Source organism: Amphibalanus amphitrite, unplaced genomic scaffold (assembly GCF_019059575.1).
Source record: "Amphibalanus amphitrite isolate SeventyFive unplaced genomic scaffold, NRLGWU_Aamphi_draft 000530F_arrow, whole genome shotgun sequence".
NCBI lineage: Eukaryota > Metazoa > Arthropoda > Thecostraca > Balanomorpha > Balanidae > Amphibalanus > Amphibalanus amphitrite.
In genome coordinates this window covers 239,987-256,949 of record NW_024882024.1, presented here as the reverse complement: position 1 = coordinate 256,949, position 16,963 = coordinate 239,987, and the positions used below count along the sequence as shown (strand labels likewise).

Genomic DNA, 16,963 nt, shown 5'->3' with positions numbered 1-16,963 from the left:
AGCGTCTTGTCGCGTTCTTTCGTTTGCCGCCTCGTGCGTTTCGCTGCGCCTATTGGTTCTCGAGTTATCGGCTGGGGGCGTTTAACGCCCCCCCCCCCAGCAAACGGTGGGTGGCGAATTACCCCAGCAACTGCCGGGTTAACACGTATTACGAATACCCGTCACAACCCCTCCCGGTTGACCTGACCTGACCTGACCCGACCTGGTCTAAATACTTAACCCGCGCCCTGGTGGGGTCTGTTTATAACGACCTGGTGTGGGGGGGCTATTTTTTGCCCCCTCCCCCTCGTATCTCCGAAACTACTGAACGGATCCGCAAAATTCAAACGGCGTTCGAAAGGCCTGTCAAATTTGTGAATGAAAACCAAATTTCATTGAACTCGGGGTCACCGATGACGTCACAGGTCAGGTCAAAGATTTCACCGTTTCAGGTGTCAGGTCAAGTTTCACCGTTCACGGGTCATCTAGGGAATGCGCTATAACACCGAAGAAAACGCATTTTGTCGAGAATCAGCGATAGGGCGTCAGTTGCCTAGTACATATGTTGCTATAAGAGGTCACTGACATTACCAGGTCAGGTCACAGGTCAGGTCACCAAGGGTCACAGGTCAGGTCACATGAACCTAACTTTAGGTACTAAGGTTGTAAGATGCATGTTTTATGGCCAATTTTTCATTTCCAACTCAATGATGTTGGTTATAAGACTATCAGGTACGGCTTAGGTCACTTTCTGGTGAAGGTCAGGTCAAGGTCAGGTCAAAAAAGGTCAAATTTTAAAGTTGATAGTTTTGCATAAAATGGGTATTGATTCGATGCAGCTCGTCACGGGGAGTCTAATGGTGGTCCTTGTTTTGCGCTACGGGGTCTAGAATTGCTAAAAATTGAGTTTGAAAATTTGACGTCATCAATTTTGAACCGTTTTTTTCGCTATAACTTCGCCAAAAAAGAGGTATCAATCTCAAACTTGGTATGTGGATAGAAGGCGGTAAGTACTATCACATATTTTCCGGTTTTTGCGAAATTCAAAAAGCTTTTTGGATTTTTAGGCTATTATATTAAAAAAAATCTATTTTTTGATTTTTGGGGGTCAAAATCCAAAAATTTCAAAAATACGAGATAGCAGTTTTGTAGCCCTGTCAATTCTACAGCTTTTATGTCTTAATCGTTTTTCTGTATTTGCAAAGCTATAGGCCTGACAGCTCTTCCCGCGAAACCCTTTTTTGGGTCGAAAACGGCAGAATATGACGTCACTCTGACGTCATTTCCGGCCAACCTATCATAGCCTTTGGAAAAATTTTTGGTCACAATGTGTAAAATTGATGTCCGGGAGGGTATTGAAAGTTTGGTGACGATCGGCGCAGTGGTTCTGGAGATATATCGAAAAGTCTGGACGGGGAGGGGGGCAAAAAATAGCCCTACCAGGGCGCGGGTTAAGCTTAAAGACATCATCTCTGATCAAAACTAACACGATATTCGTGTCAGCACCCAGGAAAACCACATAGCAGTCACACTTTACGACTTTCTAACAGGTCCCGATTTTCCCGGTTTTCGGGTCATTGAGCTGACCTGGAAGGTCACCCGATGACCTAGGACCTTAAAATTGGGTATCATCGGCTTCCTCTCGTGACGGGCAACACGCTCGTTTTTTCCGCGAAGCTCTAGCTCGATCAGGGGCCAAACGCGAGGGGGGGTCATACCAACCCCCCCCCCCCTTGTGCCGTCGAAGGGCGCAAAATGGCCTGTGCCGGCGAGGGTTAATTGTCTAGAGGTGTATGTAAAGGACATGGTCGGAAGGAAATCTATAAAATCTATGAAATCTATGAAATGAATATGACATCTTTATTGCATGAAGATTAAAGAACAATGCAGAGTAGGTACCGTGTTGGCTCTCTGCTGAAGCAGACTTCGTTCCAGGTAGGGCGATCGCTGCACGTGTTGATATAGCCAAGCATGACGATCGTGCGTGTTGATATAGCCACGCTGCGCTAATATCTCCCCGATGTTGGATCAGGTGGGGGGGGGATGGTGAGGCCCGTATCGAAAGGTGCCTTTTGGAGGGGGAGAGACAAAGGCCGGTTCATGGTGCTACAGGCGGCGACACCGAGCATGAGGCTGTGAGATACACTGCAGGACACGTGCAAGGCAAGGGAAAGAACTTATGCAGATAGGTGCTTGTAGTGATCAAGAGCGCTGGAATATCGACACTCAAGGAGACATGAGGACAGAGTAATGCGCGACCGCATGTTGGTGCTAAACGCATTTTACCGTGAAATTCACTTGAGCTGATCATTTTTTTTTCTCTCAGAAACATCTGTAGGTGTACCTATATTGCTGCGAAAAACTACATTCCTGCGATAAAAAGCGAACAAGTTGTTATCGCATCCATAGCTTTACACATACAAATATGAAATATGAATTGTTAATTGAAATTTGTTATTGCATCGAACTTCGAAGCAGCGCATTTGGACAGTTAAGCTGTCAAATTAGCACCTGCAGTCGGGTCAGACATTCAAATTTAGCACATGCAGTCGGGATGAAATGGCTGCTCCAGTACTTCTACATATTTACGGTCGCGATAAGTAACAATTTGATCCACCTGCTAAGGAGACTAGCGATAGTCATGTTCATCTTCTGTTGCGTCTTTTGTTATCTGTTGCGTCGGCTGTGGTGCCCGATTCACCTGTGGATGACAGGTGAATGGCACGTAGTCGGCGAGTGAGTGGACAGGTACTCTTCACCAGTGGACTGCTCCCTGACAGTCCGGACTCCCCACTCCCCTTCCTCCCCGCGGCGCCGGAAAGGGAACACAAGCGCCACGTGCCGGGCCGCCGCCGGCCCTCCCTCCCCCTTCCCTTGTCACAGGCCGCGGCTCCAGTCCCAGATGCATTTTTTATTCCGGCTTGTCAAATAAATATCGCTGTATCCAATTACTCGGAGATTTTGCCGCCGGGTTATTTGCATTAGGCGTAAGTCAGCAGAGCCATCATGCCATATAGGGGTTAATTTGAGGGGTTAAATTGCAGCGGTGGGGAGCGCGGCCGGCGGCGGCAGGGGTCGGACGCCGCCGCCAGAGCCGACACAACAAAGGCCACGCGGCGGGGAGGAGGAAACTGACGGTCATATCCTGCCAGCCGAACGGCAGAGGCAGCACCACATCCAATCAGCCAACTGGTCAAATGATACGGCTGTCCAGTTCCACTGGGTAAATGACGTCAATGTCGTGGATTCTTTAGAGTATGTTTTTCATTAAGAAAAAAAGATGTTATCCCTGAGTAGAATGTAAGGTGCTGGAGGCACAGTAAAGATTCAACAGATAACTTTTAAGGGGCATTTAAATAATTAAAACCCTCGCCCCGTTGGGGTGGCCATTTTGGCCCCCCTGTCGTTTTTCCTGAATAGCAAGAAAACGGCGGCGCGCAGCGCCGCCAAATTTTCAGTACCTTCCCGGGCATCAATTTGACACCTTCACACTAAATTTCAAGTCTTAGGTCACCTTAGGTCAGGAGTTATTGAGGTCAAACTGAGGTCATGTTCGAGCAAAAATGAGCAAAAAACATGCAATCTTGAAACGCTCACCAAATCTACAGTTATCAAGCAATTTCAAAGTTCTTTATATGGTGTAGTAGACAAAAAGCGGCGCTACAAAACTGTTATCTGGGATTTCCAAAATTTTGGGTTTTTGAGCCCAAAAAATTAAAAAAATTGATTTTTTTAGAAAAACTTTAAAAAATCCAAAATTTTTCCGAATTTCGAAAAAACGGAATATATGTGATAGTCCCTGTGCTTTTCTATATACATACCAAATTTCAGATCGATATCTCGTTTTTTGGCCAAGTTATAGCGAAAAAACTGTTCAAAAATGATGACGTCAAATTTTTGAACTCAATTTTTAGCGATTCTAGACCACGCACGGCAAAACAAAGACCACCATTGAACTCCCCGTGACAAGCTGCATCGATTCGATATCCATTTTATGCAAAAATATTAACTTTAAAATTTGACCTAATTTGACCTGACCTTGACCTGACCTTGACCTGACCTTGACCAAAACGTGACCTAAGCTGGCCCCAAAGGCTGCCTGACCCACATAATCGCATTTGTCATGTAAAATGGGCCATAAAACATGTATCACACGACACTTTCATATTGTGACCCCCCAGTGACCTGACCTCTGTGACCTGACCTGGTATCAGTGACCTCAAATAGCAAAATATGTGTTTGAAGAACATTTCCCTATCGATGATTTTCAATGAAATGCATTTTACTCGATTTTACAACGCATTAATGGACCTTTGACCTGACCTGTGACGTCATCGGTTTGACCTGGGTCAATAAAACTGGGTCACAAGGTAGTTCCCTGATAGGGCTATCCAACACCGTTTGCCGCTTGTCGCTAGGTTGCGTGGTTCTCGAGATCTTAGGGGGGGGCCAAAATGCCCCCCCCCCAACGGGGCGCGTTGCTCGGCAGAGCCCAACGGGGCGCGGGTTAACAGCTACCCACAAACGCACCAAAAAAGGCTTACCATAACAGAATCACGCAATGTGGAGCGCAATAAGCAATGTACATACAGAGCATTGTTGCAAAATTGATAGCAAAACAAACTTTTGACACTGCACTTGGATATGCCGAGCCACACTTTGGAAGGTAAGCACACATGCCTATGTTTGCCAGCGATATGTGACAGCAATATCAATCGTTCCTCTCCAAGCCCATGTATTTCACAATGATATGATACAGCCCACACTCGTAATATTGCTTCACTTTCTGTCGGTCTGGCCAGGTCGTCCTATCGTCGCTCGCGTCGCATATCGTCCCCCTGGCTGCGCCGTCGTCGTCGGGGGGTGATTATGAGCACCACTTAACCCGACAGTGGAGGGTGCCGCTCCCGCAGCTCATCTGCATAAACGGCCAGATAGGTCACCATAAAGAGGCGGGCCTCCGGCGCCGGCCGCGCGCCGCCATCATCGCCGATCGTTTAACCCGCGCGGGGCTGGGGGGGGGGTAAATTTTACCCCCCCTCGCGAATTTTTGCAATATCTTAAAAACGGCGGCGCGCAGCGCCGCCAAACTTTCAGTACCTTTTCTTACATCAATTTGACACGTTCCCTGAAAATTTGAGCGAAATCCGTCGGAAAATTTTTGAGAAATTGACGTTTTAGTGACGTCATGTTCGCCATTTTCGCCTCAAAAACGGCAAAAGTTCAAACGCCGCTAACATCTTCATTTTTAAAAGAATCAAGGCGTAACAAAAAAGGATATACGTAGTTCTACTTTGTCTATCAAATGGCTATCTCAGTTTTTTGAAAACTTTGGATTTTGGCCCAAATTTTTCCAAAAAACTGACTTTTTTGGGAAAATAGCTATAAAATCCGAAATTTTGAGTGTATCGAAAAAACCGGAATATATGTCAGAGAAGTGGTCTATGTGTACCTACATACCAAGTTTTAGAAGAATCGGTTCAAAAATGTGGGAGTTATTCAAAATTGTATGACGTCACGACACACAAAAATTTTGAAAAATGACTTTTTTGGAAGTTCTAGACCTCGTACGGAAACGAAAATAGCACCATTCGACTCGCCGTGAAAAACTGCATCAGATAGACACCTTTTTAGGCCTTAGCAACCAACTTCAAAATTTGACCTCTCTTGACCTGACCTTGACCTGACCTCGACCTGAAATTCATCCAGAGGTGGTCCATATCACTTATTGAGTGTGCCTATTGAATTCTATGAGTAAAATGACCCATAAAACATGTGTCGCACATGCCCTTTTCTATATTTTGTTTTTGGTGACCTGACCTGACCTGACCTGACCTTGACCTTGACCTCTGAATGATATTGTATGCAACGAATATTGTCTTGGTAGCCTAAGAACACGTTTTGGGAGATCAGTCTCAGTCCATGACTCCATTCTTCGGCAACTACGGTGAAAGGCCGATACTGTAGGAACTTGCAATTTGTACCCTTGACCTGACCTTGACCTTGACCTCAAACTTAAAATTAAGTACATGTTTTTAGTTGTTCGTGATGAGATCTTTCGATTGGCGTTTGAATTTTCCAAATCGGACCATTAGTTCGGGAGATAACAGGGGGGGGTAAAATTTACCCCCCCCCCCCAGCCCCGCGCGTTCGGCTGGAGACCCCAGCCCCGCGCGGGTTAATACGGGCATCCATCAGCCGGGGCCGAGTTGTATCCCTCCCCGTCCCCTCCCCGTCCCCTCTGCGGACTGGACGGCCCGTCCCGTCCCCCACTGCGTGTAAAGAATGGTGAGGAATATCTGGAGACTCATCGCATCAGCATTGTGCGAATGGAGCTTCCTATGAAAAATATTTGCTGAAAAATATTTACGAAAATATTCGGCAAGAGACGGAAGACGAAAGACGGTACAAAAGACGGTCATGGAACTGACCTTTGAACATTTCATGCTGATAATACCTGAAAATTGGGTATCGTTGGATCATTTTTGTTGAGAGTAGCGTGCTCATATTCAGATACTTCCTGTTTTTACTTTGCATATTAACGCGCTTGTAAACCAAAGTCCTAAGCCAATGCTAATCCTCGATAGCTGAGGGGTGCCTCCTAACGCTTTTCCACTTTGCACAGAACGCATTGGCGATGAAGAGCTAAAAGCTGGCATATACACGACCTTAACTTTAAGCCAGTTCTTGTGGCACTCCTGCATATAGTTCAATTCGTGGTCACTGAACAACTCTGCATGGTCCTAAACTATCGCAATCTTGCGACACCCTCAATGCCAGATAATCTTTCTTAGAAGATTGAGGCTTACAGAACGTATTAAACTCCCGAATATGCACATTTTCTATATCTCGGAATTTTCACGTCGTCTGACGTCAGTTCGATTGTACGTGACCTCATCATTAAAGGAAAATAAATGTGGAAAATATGGAACTGTTATTAAACAATATAAGGCAAATAACAATATATAATACGGAAATAATACAAGGCTAACTGAAGCATGAAATGGTGGTTTCATAAACGATCATTTCATAAACAAGGTCCGATGGTTAACTTTTTCATTCAGCATTTGAGCATTGTTGACTTTGCGTAACGTCATATATATGAAGTGACTAAGGTCACAGAGTTATATAAGTAGGTAGTCAATAAATCAATAGCAATCGATCAAACTGAGCTAGCGAGACCGAAGAATCCACCAATGGATTCAGAAAAAAAAACTGCCGAAACGACTGATTAGAGGGATGGCCTGGTATCTCCTTCGACCAATATATCGTAACCTGAGTGACTTCAACCTGACCTTGACCGGAGGTAAAAAAAATATATGTTGACCTTTCCCAAACAAGTGTATATTATTCGACTACATGAGGAACACGATGATGCCAAATTCACGGCTCTTTGGCCATTGTTGACGAAGCTATTTACCTATTTGCCACAAAACGATCGCCACTCACTGCACTAAACGATTTACTCGTATTTGTGGGCGTGGCATTTGGCGTAACCTTAGATGTCACTCGTCGATTTGAGATTTTGAAGTCGGGTATCAGTCGTTACATCTCGTAGCAGTGTACACGCTCGTTTCTTCTTCTTCGAAGCACATAGCTTAGTAAGGGGCGAAATGGCAAGGTAGGGGGTTCCAACAACCGCCTCGGCCACCCTGTTCTGACTAGACATGGTATCGTCGTCATCAAATTTGTGCCACTTTTATGTGTTGCCATAACCTCGATGGGTGATCAACTTTAAAAGTGTGACTTTGACTGACAGTGACCTGATTTGGCCCCGTGACTTCAGGTCTCCAAAACGATTTTACAAATGTTGGTATCAGAAAAGAACTAAGAATTGAATTAAATATTACCTATTAGCATAGATAGCATAAACCATGATTCATGTTGTCTTGATATCAGGCGTACCATATGAATACATTGAAATAGCGTTTCAGAAACCTTAGAAATTCACCTTCTGCTGAAAATTGTTTCTACACGAAATGAATCGGTTCTCTGCAGCAAACTTCCATTGTTTTTCCCTTCAATTGAGACTACCAATTGAATCGTTCCATCACTCCAATTCGCACCAATGTTCCTGTTTAGTTTCCCCAGCGACACAAATGGAAAATACATGAGAAGGTATCCTGTCCGCAGGGACATGTCGAGGCGAGAGGCACCGGAACGTGGAGCCCCAGCGGTGCCGTTGTCTCTCAATAATTCACACCATCTGTGTTATGTGTATCAATCTCCGGGGAGCCGGCGAGCTGTCGGCACATGTATGGATCAGAGGCCTTCCTCTGAGGTCAGGAGACAGTACAGGTGATGGTGGACACGTCGGGATGGAGATAAAGGTGATGGTGACCCAGGACACATTGGGTAGTGTGGCCATAAAAGGATTTCGGGAGGTAGAGTTGGTGATGAGGCTGTTGGATTAAAACAATTAAATTACGCGTATTCATACAAGCCGTTCTTTTATTTATCTTCAACTGACGCGTCAAAATTATCAAAGCCTAAAAACCGTCCTTTTACAAAGAGCGTTAGTTAGTGCCTTCCTCATGGCGCGTGTCATCAGGGCCGTTACTTCTGATGTCTTCGTCGGACATAAGTCAAGCCGCTCCCGTATCCGTTTGTCCCAGGGAAGTCTCGAACCTTTCCCATTTGTCCGTCCAGAGGTTCAGAGGTAGGTCATCTTCCTCCTCTCCGTTATGCGGAAGCCTCACAATTTTCCTGTGTCCGCTCGTGGTTCAGGTGGCGTTTCCTCTGTCCGCCGGTTATTTCGCTGTCCGTCGGAATATCCGAAAATTTAGCTGTCCGCCCGGAGGTCTATCAGTTGCACCTTTGCCCATCCGGAGGCCCCAAAATTTCCCCTGTCTACCCGGAGGTCCGGACAGCCGGCCTATCCAGTCTCCGGACACCGGACTCAGCGGTCCGGACTCTTTCCGGACAACCATCGGAGCTAGTAGCTACTCATAGCTAGTGACCGACAGGCGACAAAGTGCTATGGTTTGATCATGTGACCGTTCCTCGTCACCTGACGCTGAGATGTGAGCAATGGCTGCTGAGCACGGTGAGCAGTGAGCCCTGTGAGCGCTGTGCGTACTGTGAGTAGCATTTGAGTAGTGTTGTGAGTATGGGCGGATCCAGGAAAGTGGTCTTTGACACTGCGGTGGGAGGGGTTCTCCGAATACCACGAAGATAATTCTCCGAATTTAAAAACAAAACTCAGACTTCGATTCCTTACGCAGTATGCAGTATGCACTATGCAGTGCACTGCTGTGCATTTTGAAACAAACTCCTCTAACAAAGTTTGAAAGCTTTCTTTCCATTCTAGAAAAATGGGAAAACTAATCGAATTCGGGCACCGCGAGAAACGGTATTTACGCCATATGTCCCACCGGCCACTCCCTTCCCCTTTGATCCGTCAGTCAACCCGAACCGTGAGAAGTAAGCAGTGAGCACTGAACAGCGAACGAAATAGGACCTGCTGTATCACCTGGCGAACACCAGCCGTAGTAATAGTGCATGAGGCTCTCACGGTTCCAGATGGCGCTGGCGCTGCTCGCCAGACTGGAGAACGGCCCTTCGCAGACAGTCAATACCAAAGTCACGCTGGTAGGTGTGGAGCTGCTTTTCTTATGCGTTCTAAAGCAAACGAATGCATCTGGAGAGTTCTGCCTAAACCAATACCTCACCAGGTCCTCCTCTGGGTTGGGGTGACGCCTACAGACTACAGCTGCAATGTCGTCTGACACCACTAATCGAACCAATCGAACCGTACTGCTACCCTACAATGCTCGTTCGTTAGTAGAGCGGCAGAGCTGCTAAATCGGCATCACTTGCACTTGTCGAACCGGAAACCTGTAGCTGTCAGCAGACTGAAACTAGTCAAAAACATTTCGAAATCGGCAATATATTTATGACTCATGAGCGATCACACGGAAATGGACAGTCGGGACAGGAGTCCCACGTGCATCACGACCAATCAAAGACTCATGGCGATACAGAAGAATCACATAGTGGGTTAAATGCCTAAAAGCGGTATCAAAATATTGATATCTGTATGCTGGATGATTGCATTCACAGCATAATGGTGAGTTGAAAGTTGTAATGCACCAGGTAGGTCCAACAGGCACAGTATTATGCACAACGTCACTGCCAATAATTGGCACGATGACACTGCATCAGGAGACGCGACATTTGAAGATTGCGGAGAACTTTTAAATGGCCTTACCACTATACCATCGAAGCTTTATGCAATATACTCAATCCCACAACAGCTCGAATGGTTTAGAACCATCAGACGCTACACACTACATTATCGATCACGAGAAAGCGCTCGGCGTCACAATAAACAATCCCTAAACAAGGACACATGCCGAGACGGACACGGGCGATCACAAAGAAGCTGCATGAATCAACAGATCGCATCATCAGCAATCGGCTGAAGCCCGAGAGACCAACCAAGACAGCTGAGCTGGCGATCGTGTCGAGAACAAATGGAATTATCCGAGGTATACACATTTACCGCCCTGTGGGAAGTCGCCACATGGAAGTCTGGAAACAATTTTCCCTAACTACTGGCACTAGCAGCTATACGCAATACCATAGCAATCCAACACATAAAACAATCAAAGCAACGCACCATAAATCATGCAAATAAACATACCGTGCTGCATAACTAATCAGGATAGTGTTTTGGTCTTAAATCCCAAATAATGTCACAATTAAGTAAGCGATTATTACAATTGCCCGCACCTGACACTCCGTTCATCGTTGGCATTTTTTATCCTGTTCACTAAATTTGTTCGAATCAATAACGCCAAGATGATAATCCGATGGCGTACTGGAGCTCGGAACCAAACATCACCATGATCCAGGCGTAAAGACACAGGTAGTGAGCAGACCCTCGCAGTTCGCCACAGGCTGTCAGACGGCCCAGGCGAGCGGAGCGGCCTACACGCCATCTACAGGCCTGGATTGAAGTAGAGCTTCTTGGACCAGCCGCGCTGAGCCGTCTCGATGGTCTGCTTTTCATTTTTGCTTGTCACCATACTAGCCATACGATCGTGCACGACCATGTGAAGATCCGATAGTGTATGACTGTGCGCTAGCTCGGCAAACACCTCACAGAGAACCTGAACCAGCCACGTACCGTGGTCCAGGTCTCGCATCGACACATATCCAGGGATTGACGAGTACGTGAGGAAGATATCGCCGTACTCCGCTATCGTCTGAACCGGCGCAGACATGGCCTTACCGTCTGTTGCCTGACGTCCCGAATCCATCAGCCGCGCGGCGCGGTTTCCCTCCGCTCCGCGACACGCCTGGAACAGCATCCACTTGGGCTTGCCGGTAAGGAGAGGCGCCGCCTCGTGCGAGAAGCAGCTGATCACCTGTTCGACTTCCAGTGGGCGCGAGTCGACACCGTAGAGAACGTGCTGTCCACCGTGCGTGAGCACGGCCAGCACGGCCATGTCGTACATGCCGTGCTCCGGCCGCTTGGCGAACGCGCTGATGGTGGACAGAAGCTGCGCACGATCCAGGTTCCGTTCCAGCTGCACCTCGAAGCCGAGCTGCTTCAGAAGCGAGGGCAGCGCCACCTCGTCTCGCTCGCCACCCTCACGCGTCTCGTGCAGATCGGTGTTGCGGAAGTCAATGTTGCTGATGACGAGTGCCAGACCTCTGGGTGATGATATCATTCGGTAGGTGTCCCTCTCCGAGCCGCGGACTGTGTCTGCAGGCTGCAGGTGCAGGCTGGGACCCGGCGCGTCGGGACGGTCCCCGGCGGCCGGCGGCGGCGGGCGGTCTCCGGTCAGCGGCGGGCGCTCCTGAACCGGCGGCGGCCGGTGGACTGGGGTGGTCGGGGTGCAGTGCGGGGCTCTCTGAGCCGCCTGCCGGGCGATGGCGGCCGCTGAGATGGCCGCCAGGGCCGCCGGCGATAGGTCCGCGTGGGTCAGACTCGGCCGCAGCAGTTTGGCCGGCTCCAGCTGCCCCGTCTCCAGCAGGGCCTTCACCAGGCCGTCGAAGGCGTCCGGTCCGCGGCGCGGTACCTCGAGCAGAAGCCGGCGCAGACGCTCCCGCGGCCGGGGCTCCACGTCTAGCTCCTCGCGGAAGTCGAGCGTGAGCACCCGCAGCCGCTGCAGCTGGTCCAGCAGCTCCTCAGACAGCTGCACGGACGCCAGCAGGCTGGGCAGCTGCCTGCGGATCGTCTCCCGGTCGGCGTCATTCATCACTGATCACCTGCAAGCAATAGAAGCCAACATAATCTGTGTAATTATTGCGAATACTACTCGGTATATAATTACCTTTAATGGCCTTCATATTGGTTATAAACCGATCTTCAAAATGATTGAAATGACCTACCTCACAATGATGAATGGGCGGCATTTAAACACCTATGTTTATATGTTATGGGAAAAAGTAAATGGTGTATACTGTTCAATGTGTAAAACTTTTGAAACAGAAATGTCATGTTTTGTCATATGACAAAAACATAAGTTCCTTCTATGCTGTAGACTAATAATAACATTCTGTCGAGGAGGGTATTTGTTGGATAGTTTAGTTCGGAGTCTTGAAAGTTAGAAGTATTGCCTTGCCTACATGGTCATGGCTCCCTGAGAAAAGCGCCACCCATGGGGCTATGGGCATGGCATATAGAAGACTCCATGGGATTACTCGCCCTGTAAAAACCCTCGCCGGACCTATTGGTTTTCTACATACGCGCCGGCCGAGGGGGGGGGGGGGCGGGTACGACCCCCCCCCCCCCGCCGTATCGCCCCTGGTGGAGCTAGCGCGTCGCGAAAAAAAAAACGAGCGTGTGCGCCGTTACGAGACGCAGAGATTGATACCCGATTTTAAGGTCCCAGGTCAACCGGTGACCTCTGAGGTCAGGTCAACTGCCCCAAGGTACGGTTTAACATAGCAAAAAACGGCCGCAGAGCCGCGATTTTGGCCGCATCGTGTTCGCCTTGCTCAGGCGCGTCGAATGATACACTTTTTGTTTGGGTGAGGTCAACTTAGGGTGTTGACCTCAGGTCACGGTCAGGTCAGCGCCCCCAGGTCACAAAGTTGGTCGAAGGAGGTCATGTCGCATATCATTCGATTCGGCAGGTCTTCCTGAGTCCATTGGTGGCTTTTCCCGGCTCGCTAGCTCAATTTGATCATGAGTTATTGACGAAAAACTTATATGACCTTGATGACGTCATAAATGACGTCACGCAAGGTCAGCATTGCAAACGTGACGCTTCTAACCTAGCAAGGAGCTCATCAAATCACGATTCTGTGTGCTTGAGATAATTGGAGATCGTTCTCGATGCCAGAATAGCAGTTTTCATTTTTCCCCATTGACTTATAATGGTGAGGTCACGAAAATGACCTGACCTCATATGACCTTTAGGAAAAATCCCAGATATAAAAGTTTGAGACTCGTAATGGATACTAGATTCTGCAAGTTTCATTTCCCTGTGAAAGCTCCTCTGGCAATGAGGGCGTTGCGAAGTGGCGACATCTGAAGACTAAGCAGAGGTTCACTTATGACGTCATAGGTCAGTGACCTGATCTGACCCGAAAATGCTGTTGGTGTCAAAAGATCCGGCCTGAATCAAAGGTCAGGCATGACAAGTTTCAGCTCTCTATCGCCAGCGAGTTTGGAGCTATCGCGAAAAAAACCATATGGGGGGTGCGGCACCCCCCCCCCCCTCGGCCGGCGAGGGATAATTCAGTAAGATTAGCAGAATATTATAGTTATTGTGGTGAGTCTGAGTGTCATAAAAATATAATGTTTAACAGTTAATTCAAACCTTACTTATGATTTCTCATTTAATTATAGATAAATTGACTTAAATATGCACTGAAACTGATTCAGGTAACTACCTATGTAATGCCATTTAGGGTCCTGACTCCTGAGTCATGACTCCTGATCATGGATCTGACTCCTGCCTGGCAAACTTGAACTGGATTTTATGGGGTTAGTAATTGTCCAAGTAGTTCATAATGTCATTGGTAGCATCTAGATGGTGCTTCATTGTGAAATGCAAAGTGGCCACTGGCACCTATGCAGTAGCTTTTTTATGCTCAAGCTTCACATCATGAAAAGAATGTTAAGCTCCTTTCTTATTCTTACATGATTGGAGACATGATTGGACCTTAAAATTCTGCTTGCATTTTGAAACTTTAACTCCTTTCTGATTCTTAAGTTTCAAATGTAAGCAGAATTTTAAGGTCGAGTCGTGTGTTAATAAAGGACCTAACTATTTTAACAGGCCTTTGATGTCTGCTCCCTGGCAGAAAATAGTGTCTGCAATGAAATCAACCAGAAAGCTAAAGGAATGGGAGATAAAATTATCTGAGATATAGAGAAAGGGCTAAGTTGATTGTGAGGAAAGAGGCACTAGTTGAGAGTAAGGACAGAACTAGTATTTATTCCCCATTTGCAGTTTATTACACAGGATATTTCTAGTTATTTTAAAGCAAAGGGAAAATGCTTAACATAATATAAAATTGGATATCCTTAATTCTAACATCTGGGTATTGCCTTTGGATTTTGGAACCATGCCAGGCACCAAGCTTACCTTATCACCCCTTGCTACCAATATTCATATTATTTCCAAAGGTACAGCGTACAGAGTAAAATAAATTTGATGCTGGTGATGGTGACAAAGATATCAAACTTGAAAGTGTGTGGTGTCAGCAAAAAGTTCAATTTCAATATACAAGCCACAGTGCACTTCAAAGTAGAATATTTCACTTTGCAACTACTATTTTCCACACCCACCCACTTAGGTGGGTCCAAAGCTCAAGCAACCCAACAGTGAGCTCAAGCTGAGCTATGAATGTGATTTGTATGCACTCTATTGACAAATTGAAATAGTCAAAGGAATATTTTTTTATAAATTTAGCTCGAATGTTTGAATGGACGGATTGACAGAGCCGAAGCCTACGCTAAGCAGAGCTTGTTGCGTAGACCCCGACCCCTACCGTCCGATCGCGCAATTCCGGGTAACGGGATAATTTAGATGCCAAAGTTTATCGTGCCCTTCAAAGCCGGACACGGCCTGTCACACTCAACTGACTTCAACTGGCTGCGGCTGCTCCCACCAACCGCAGACCATCCCCGTCAGGAGTTTCAAATATCGAGTGCCGGAGCGACTCGAACCCGGGCTCTCACTACCGGGAGTCCAGCGCTCTACCAACTGAGCTATGGGACAGGCATATCTATGTTATATATATGTTCAATATAATAAGTTCATTGTGCTTTTTAAAAAGCAAGTATCAGATAAGGTGAATCTTTAACTAGGGCCCTTTTTCACCGGTGATAGCAGCATGCTGCTATTACAGTGTCAAATTGGGTTTCCATGGAAACATCAGCAAACCATGACTTCGTCAATCTGTGTGATGTCATCAAATATTGCTGCTAACATCTTCACGGCCATGCGATCAAACAAATATATCAAACGTATTCAATGAGACAGCAACTCGGATCCAAATGCAGCTATGAAAAAGCTCACGGATTACACGAAACGCCATTAGTGTGATGTCATCACATTATTACATCAGCTTGCGCAATTTGATAGCAGCGTACTCCTATCACCAGTGAAACAAGAGCTCTGTTCGCCCCCCGTTTATTTATCAGCAGTGTGCGAACATGCTGGCTGCTGCTACGTCTTGGCTCCTCTTTGGTCGAATTCAAGTGGTCTATTCGTTAGACCAATAAAAGGCCAAGAAGTGCCAGCAATAACTTCCTTGTATGGGGAAAACTGACAGCACGCTGGTATACAAACTGCGACCGAACAGGGCCTGGGCGGTGTTTCACGGGACGCTGCTACCACGCTGCTATCAAATTGCGCGAGCTGACGTCACACTTGCGGTAGTGTTGGAGCAATGGGCCTGTTGATGTTTCCATGGAAACCCAATTTGACACGTGTAAAAGCAGCGTGCTGCTATCACCGGTGAAACAGGGCCCAGGGCCTAGGGAAAAATATGATAATAACGAAATGCGTCGCTGGGCAACCATCGGCATTGACCATTGTCATCCTGTCCCCTGGTCCAGCATTAATCTTATGCCCAGAATCCAGATCCCGCCTTACTCCTCCCAGTACCTTCTGTTGGAAAAAATATTTCCAAAGCTGTCTGAAAATTATTTCTGAAAAATAACAAAATTCAGCCAATAAAATAGCTAAAAATTCACACCATCACCAGGCCAGGCCCTACATACCCACCATCACACACAAAAACGTCTGAGTAACTATTGCGTCACGTCTGTCTTTGTTTGTCAAACACCAACAGCTGATAGCGTCAACAATGGACAACACTATTCGACCGCCACCCTTGCAGCCATTCTATAACTCAGGAACTACTGGACCGATCGGAACAAACGAAACACCATTCGAATCAGGGGGTACGATTTTATCAGCCGTTTCGAAGCTCGTGACCCCAGGTGACCTCGGTGACCTCAAGAGGTCAACTCGGCATTGACGCCTATTGCAGCCATTCTATAACTCAGGAACTACTGGGCCGATCGCGACAAAAACACCACCAGTCGAATCGGCGTATGCGATTTCATCAGCCGTTTCGAATATGGTGACCTCAGGTGACCTCGGTGACCTCAAAAGGTCAACTTAACGTTTTCGCCTATTGCAGCCATTCTATAACTCAGGAACTGCTGGGCCGATCGCGACGAAAACACCACCAGTCGATTCAGCGTATGCGATTTTATCAGCCGATTTGAATATGGTGACCTCAGGTGACCTCGGTGACCTTGGGAGGTCACATGACCGTTGTGGCCTATGGCAGCCATTCTATAACTCAGGAACTGCTGGGCCGATCGTGACGAAAACACCACCAGTCGATTCAGCGTATGCAATTTCATCAGCCGTTTCGAATATGGTGACCTCAGGTGACCTCGGTGACCTTGGGAGGTCACATGACCGATGTGGCCTATGGCAGCCATTCTATAACTCAGGAACTACTGGGCCGATCGCGACGAAAACACCACCAGTCGATTCAG

General features: G+C 47.2%; 1 protein-coding gene across 7 annotated transcripts; it reads right to left on the bottom strand.

Moving 5' to 3' along the window:
* Nucleotides 1-9,852: 9,852 nt before the first annotated feature.
* LOC122393325 (putative inactive caspase B) lies at nt 9,853-16,240 on the bottom strand. 7 transcript variants are annotated; one of them, XM_043389247.1, is made up of 2 exons: nt 16,176-16,240; nt 9,853-12,198 (listed from the first exon to the last, which is right to left on the bottom strand). In XM_043389247.1, the coding sequence occupies exon 2, from the start codon at nt 12,186-12,188 to the stop codon at nt 10,923-10,925; it is 1,266 nt and encodes a 421-aa protein (XP_043245182.1). In that variant the 5' UTR covers nt 12,189-12,198; nt 16,176-16,240; the 3' UTR covers nt 9,853-10,922. The 7 variants fall into 7 exon arrangements, with proteins under 7 accessions (XP_043245182.1, XP_043245184.1, XP_043245178.1 ...); XM_043389249.1 differs by having other exon boundaries at nt 16,172-16,208; XM_043389243.1 differs by having other exon boundaries at nt 16,056-16,178.
* Nucleotides 16,241-16,963: the final 723 nt, after the last annotated feature.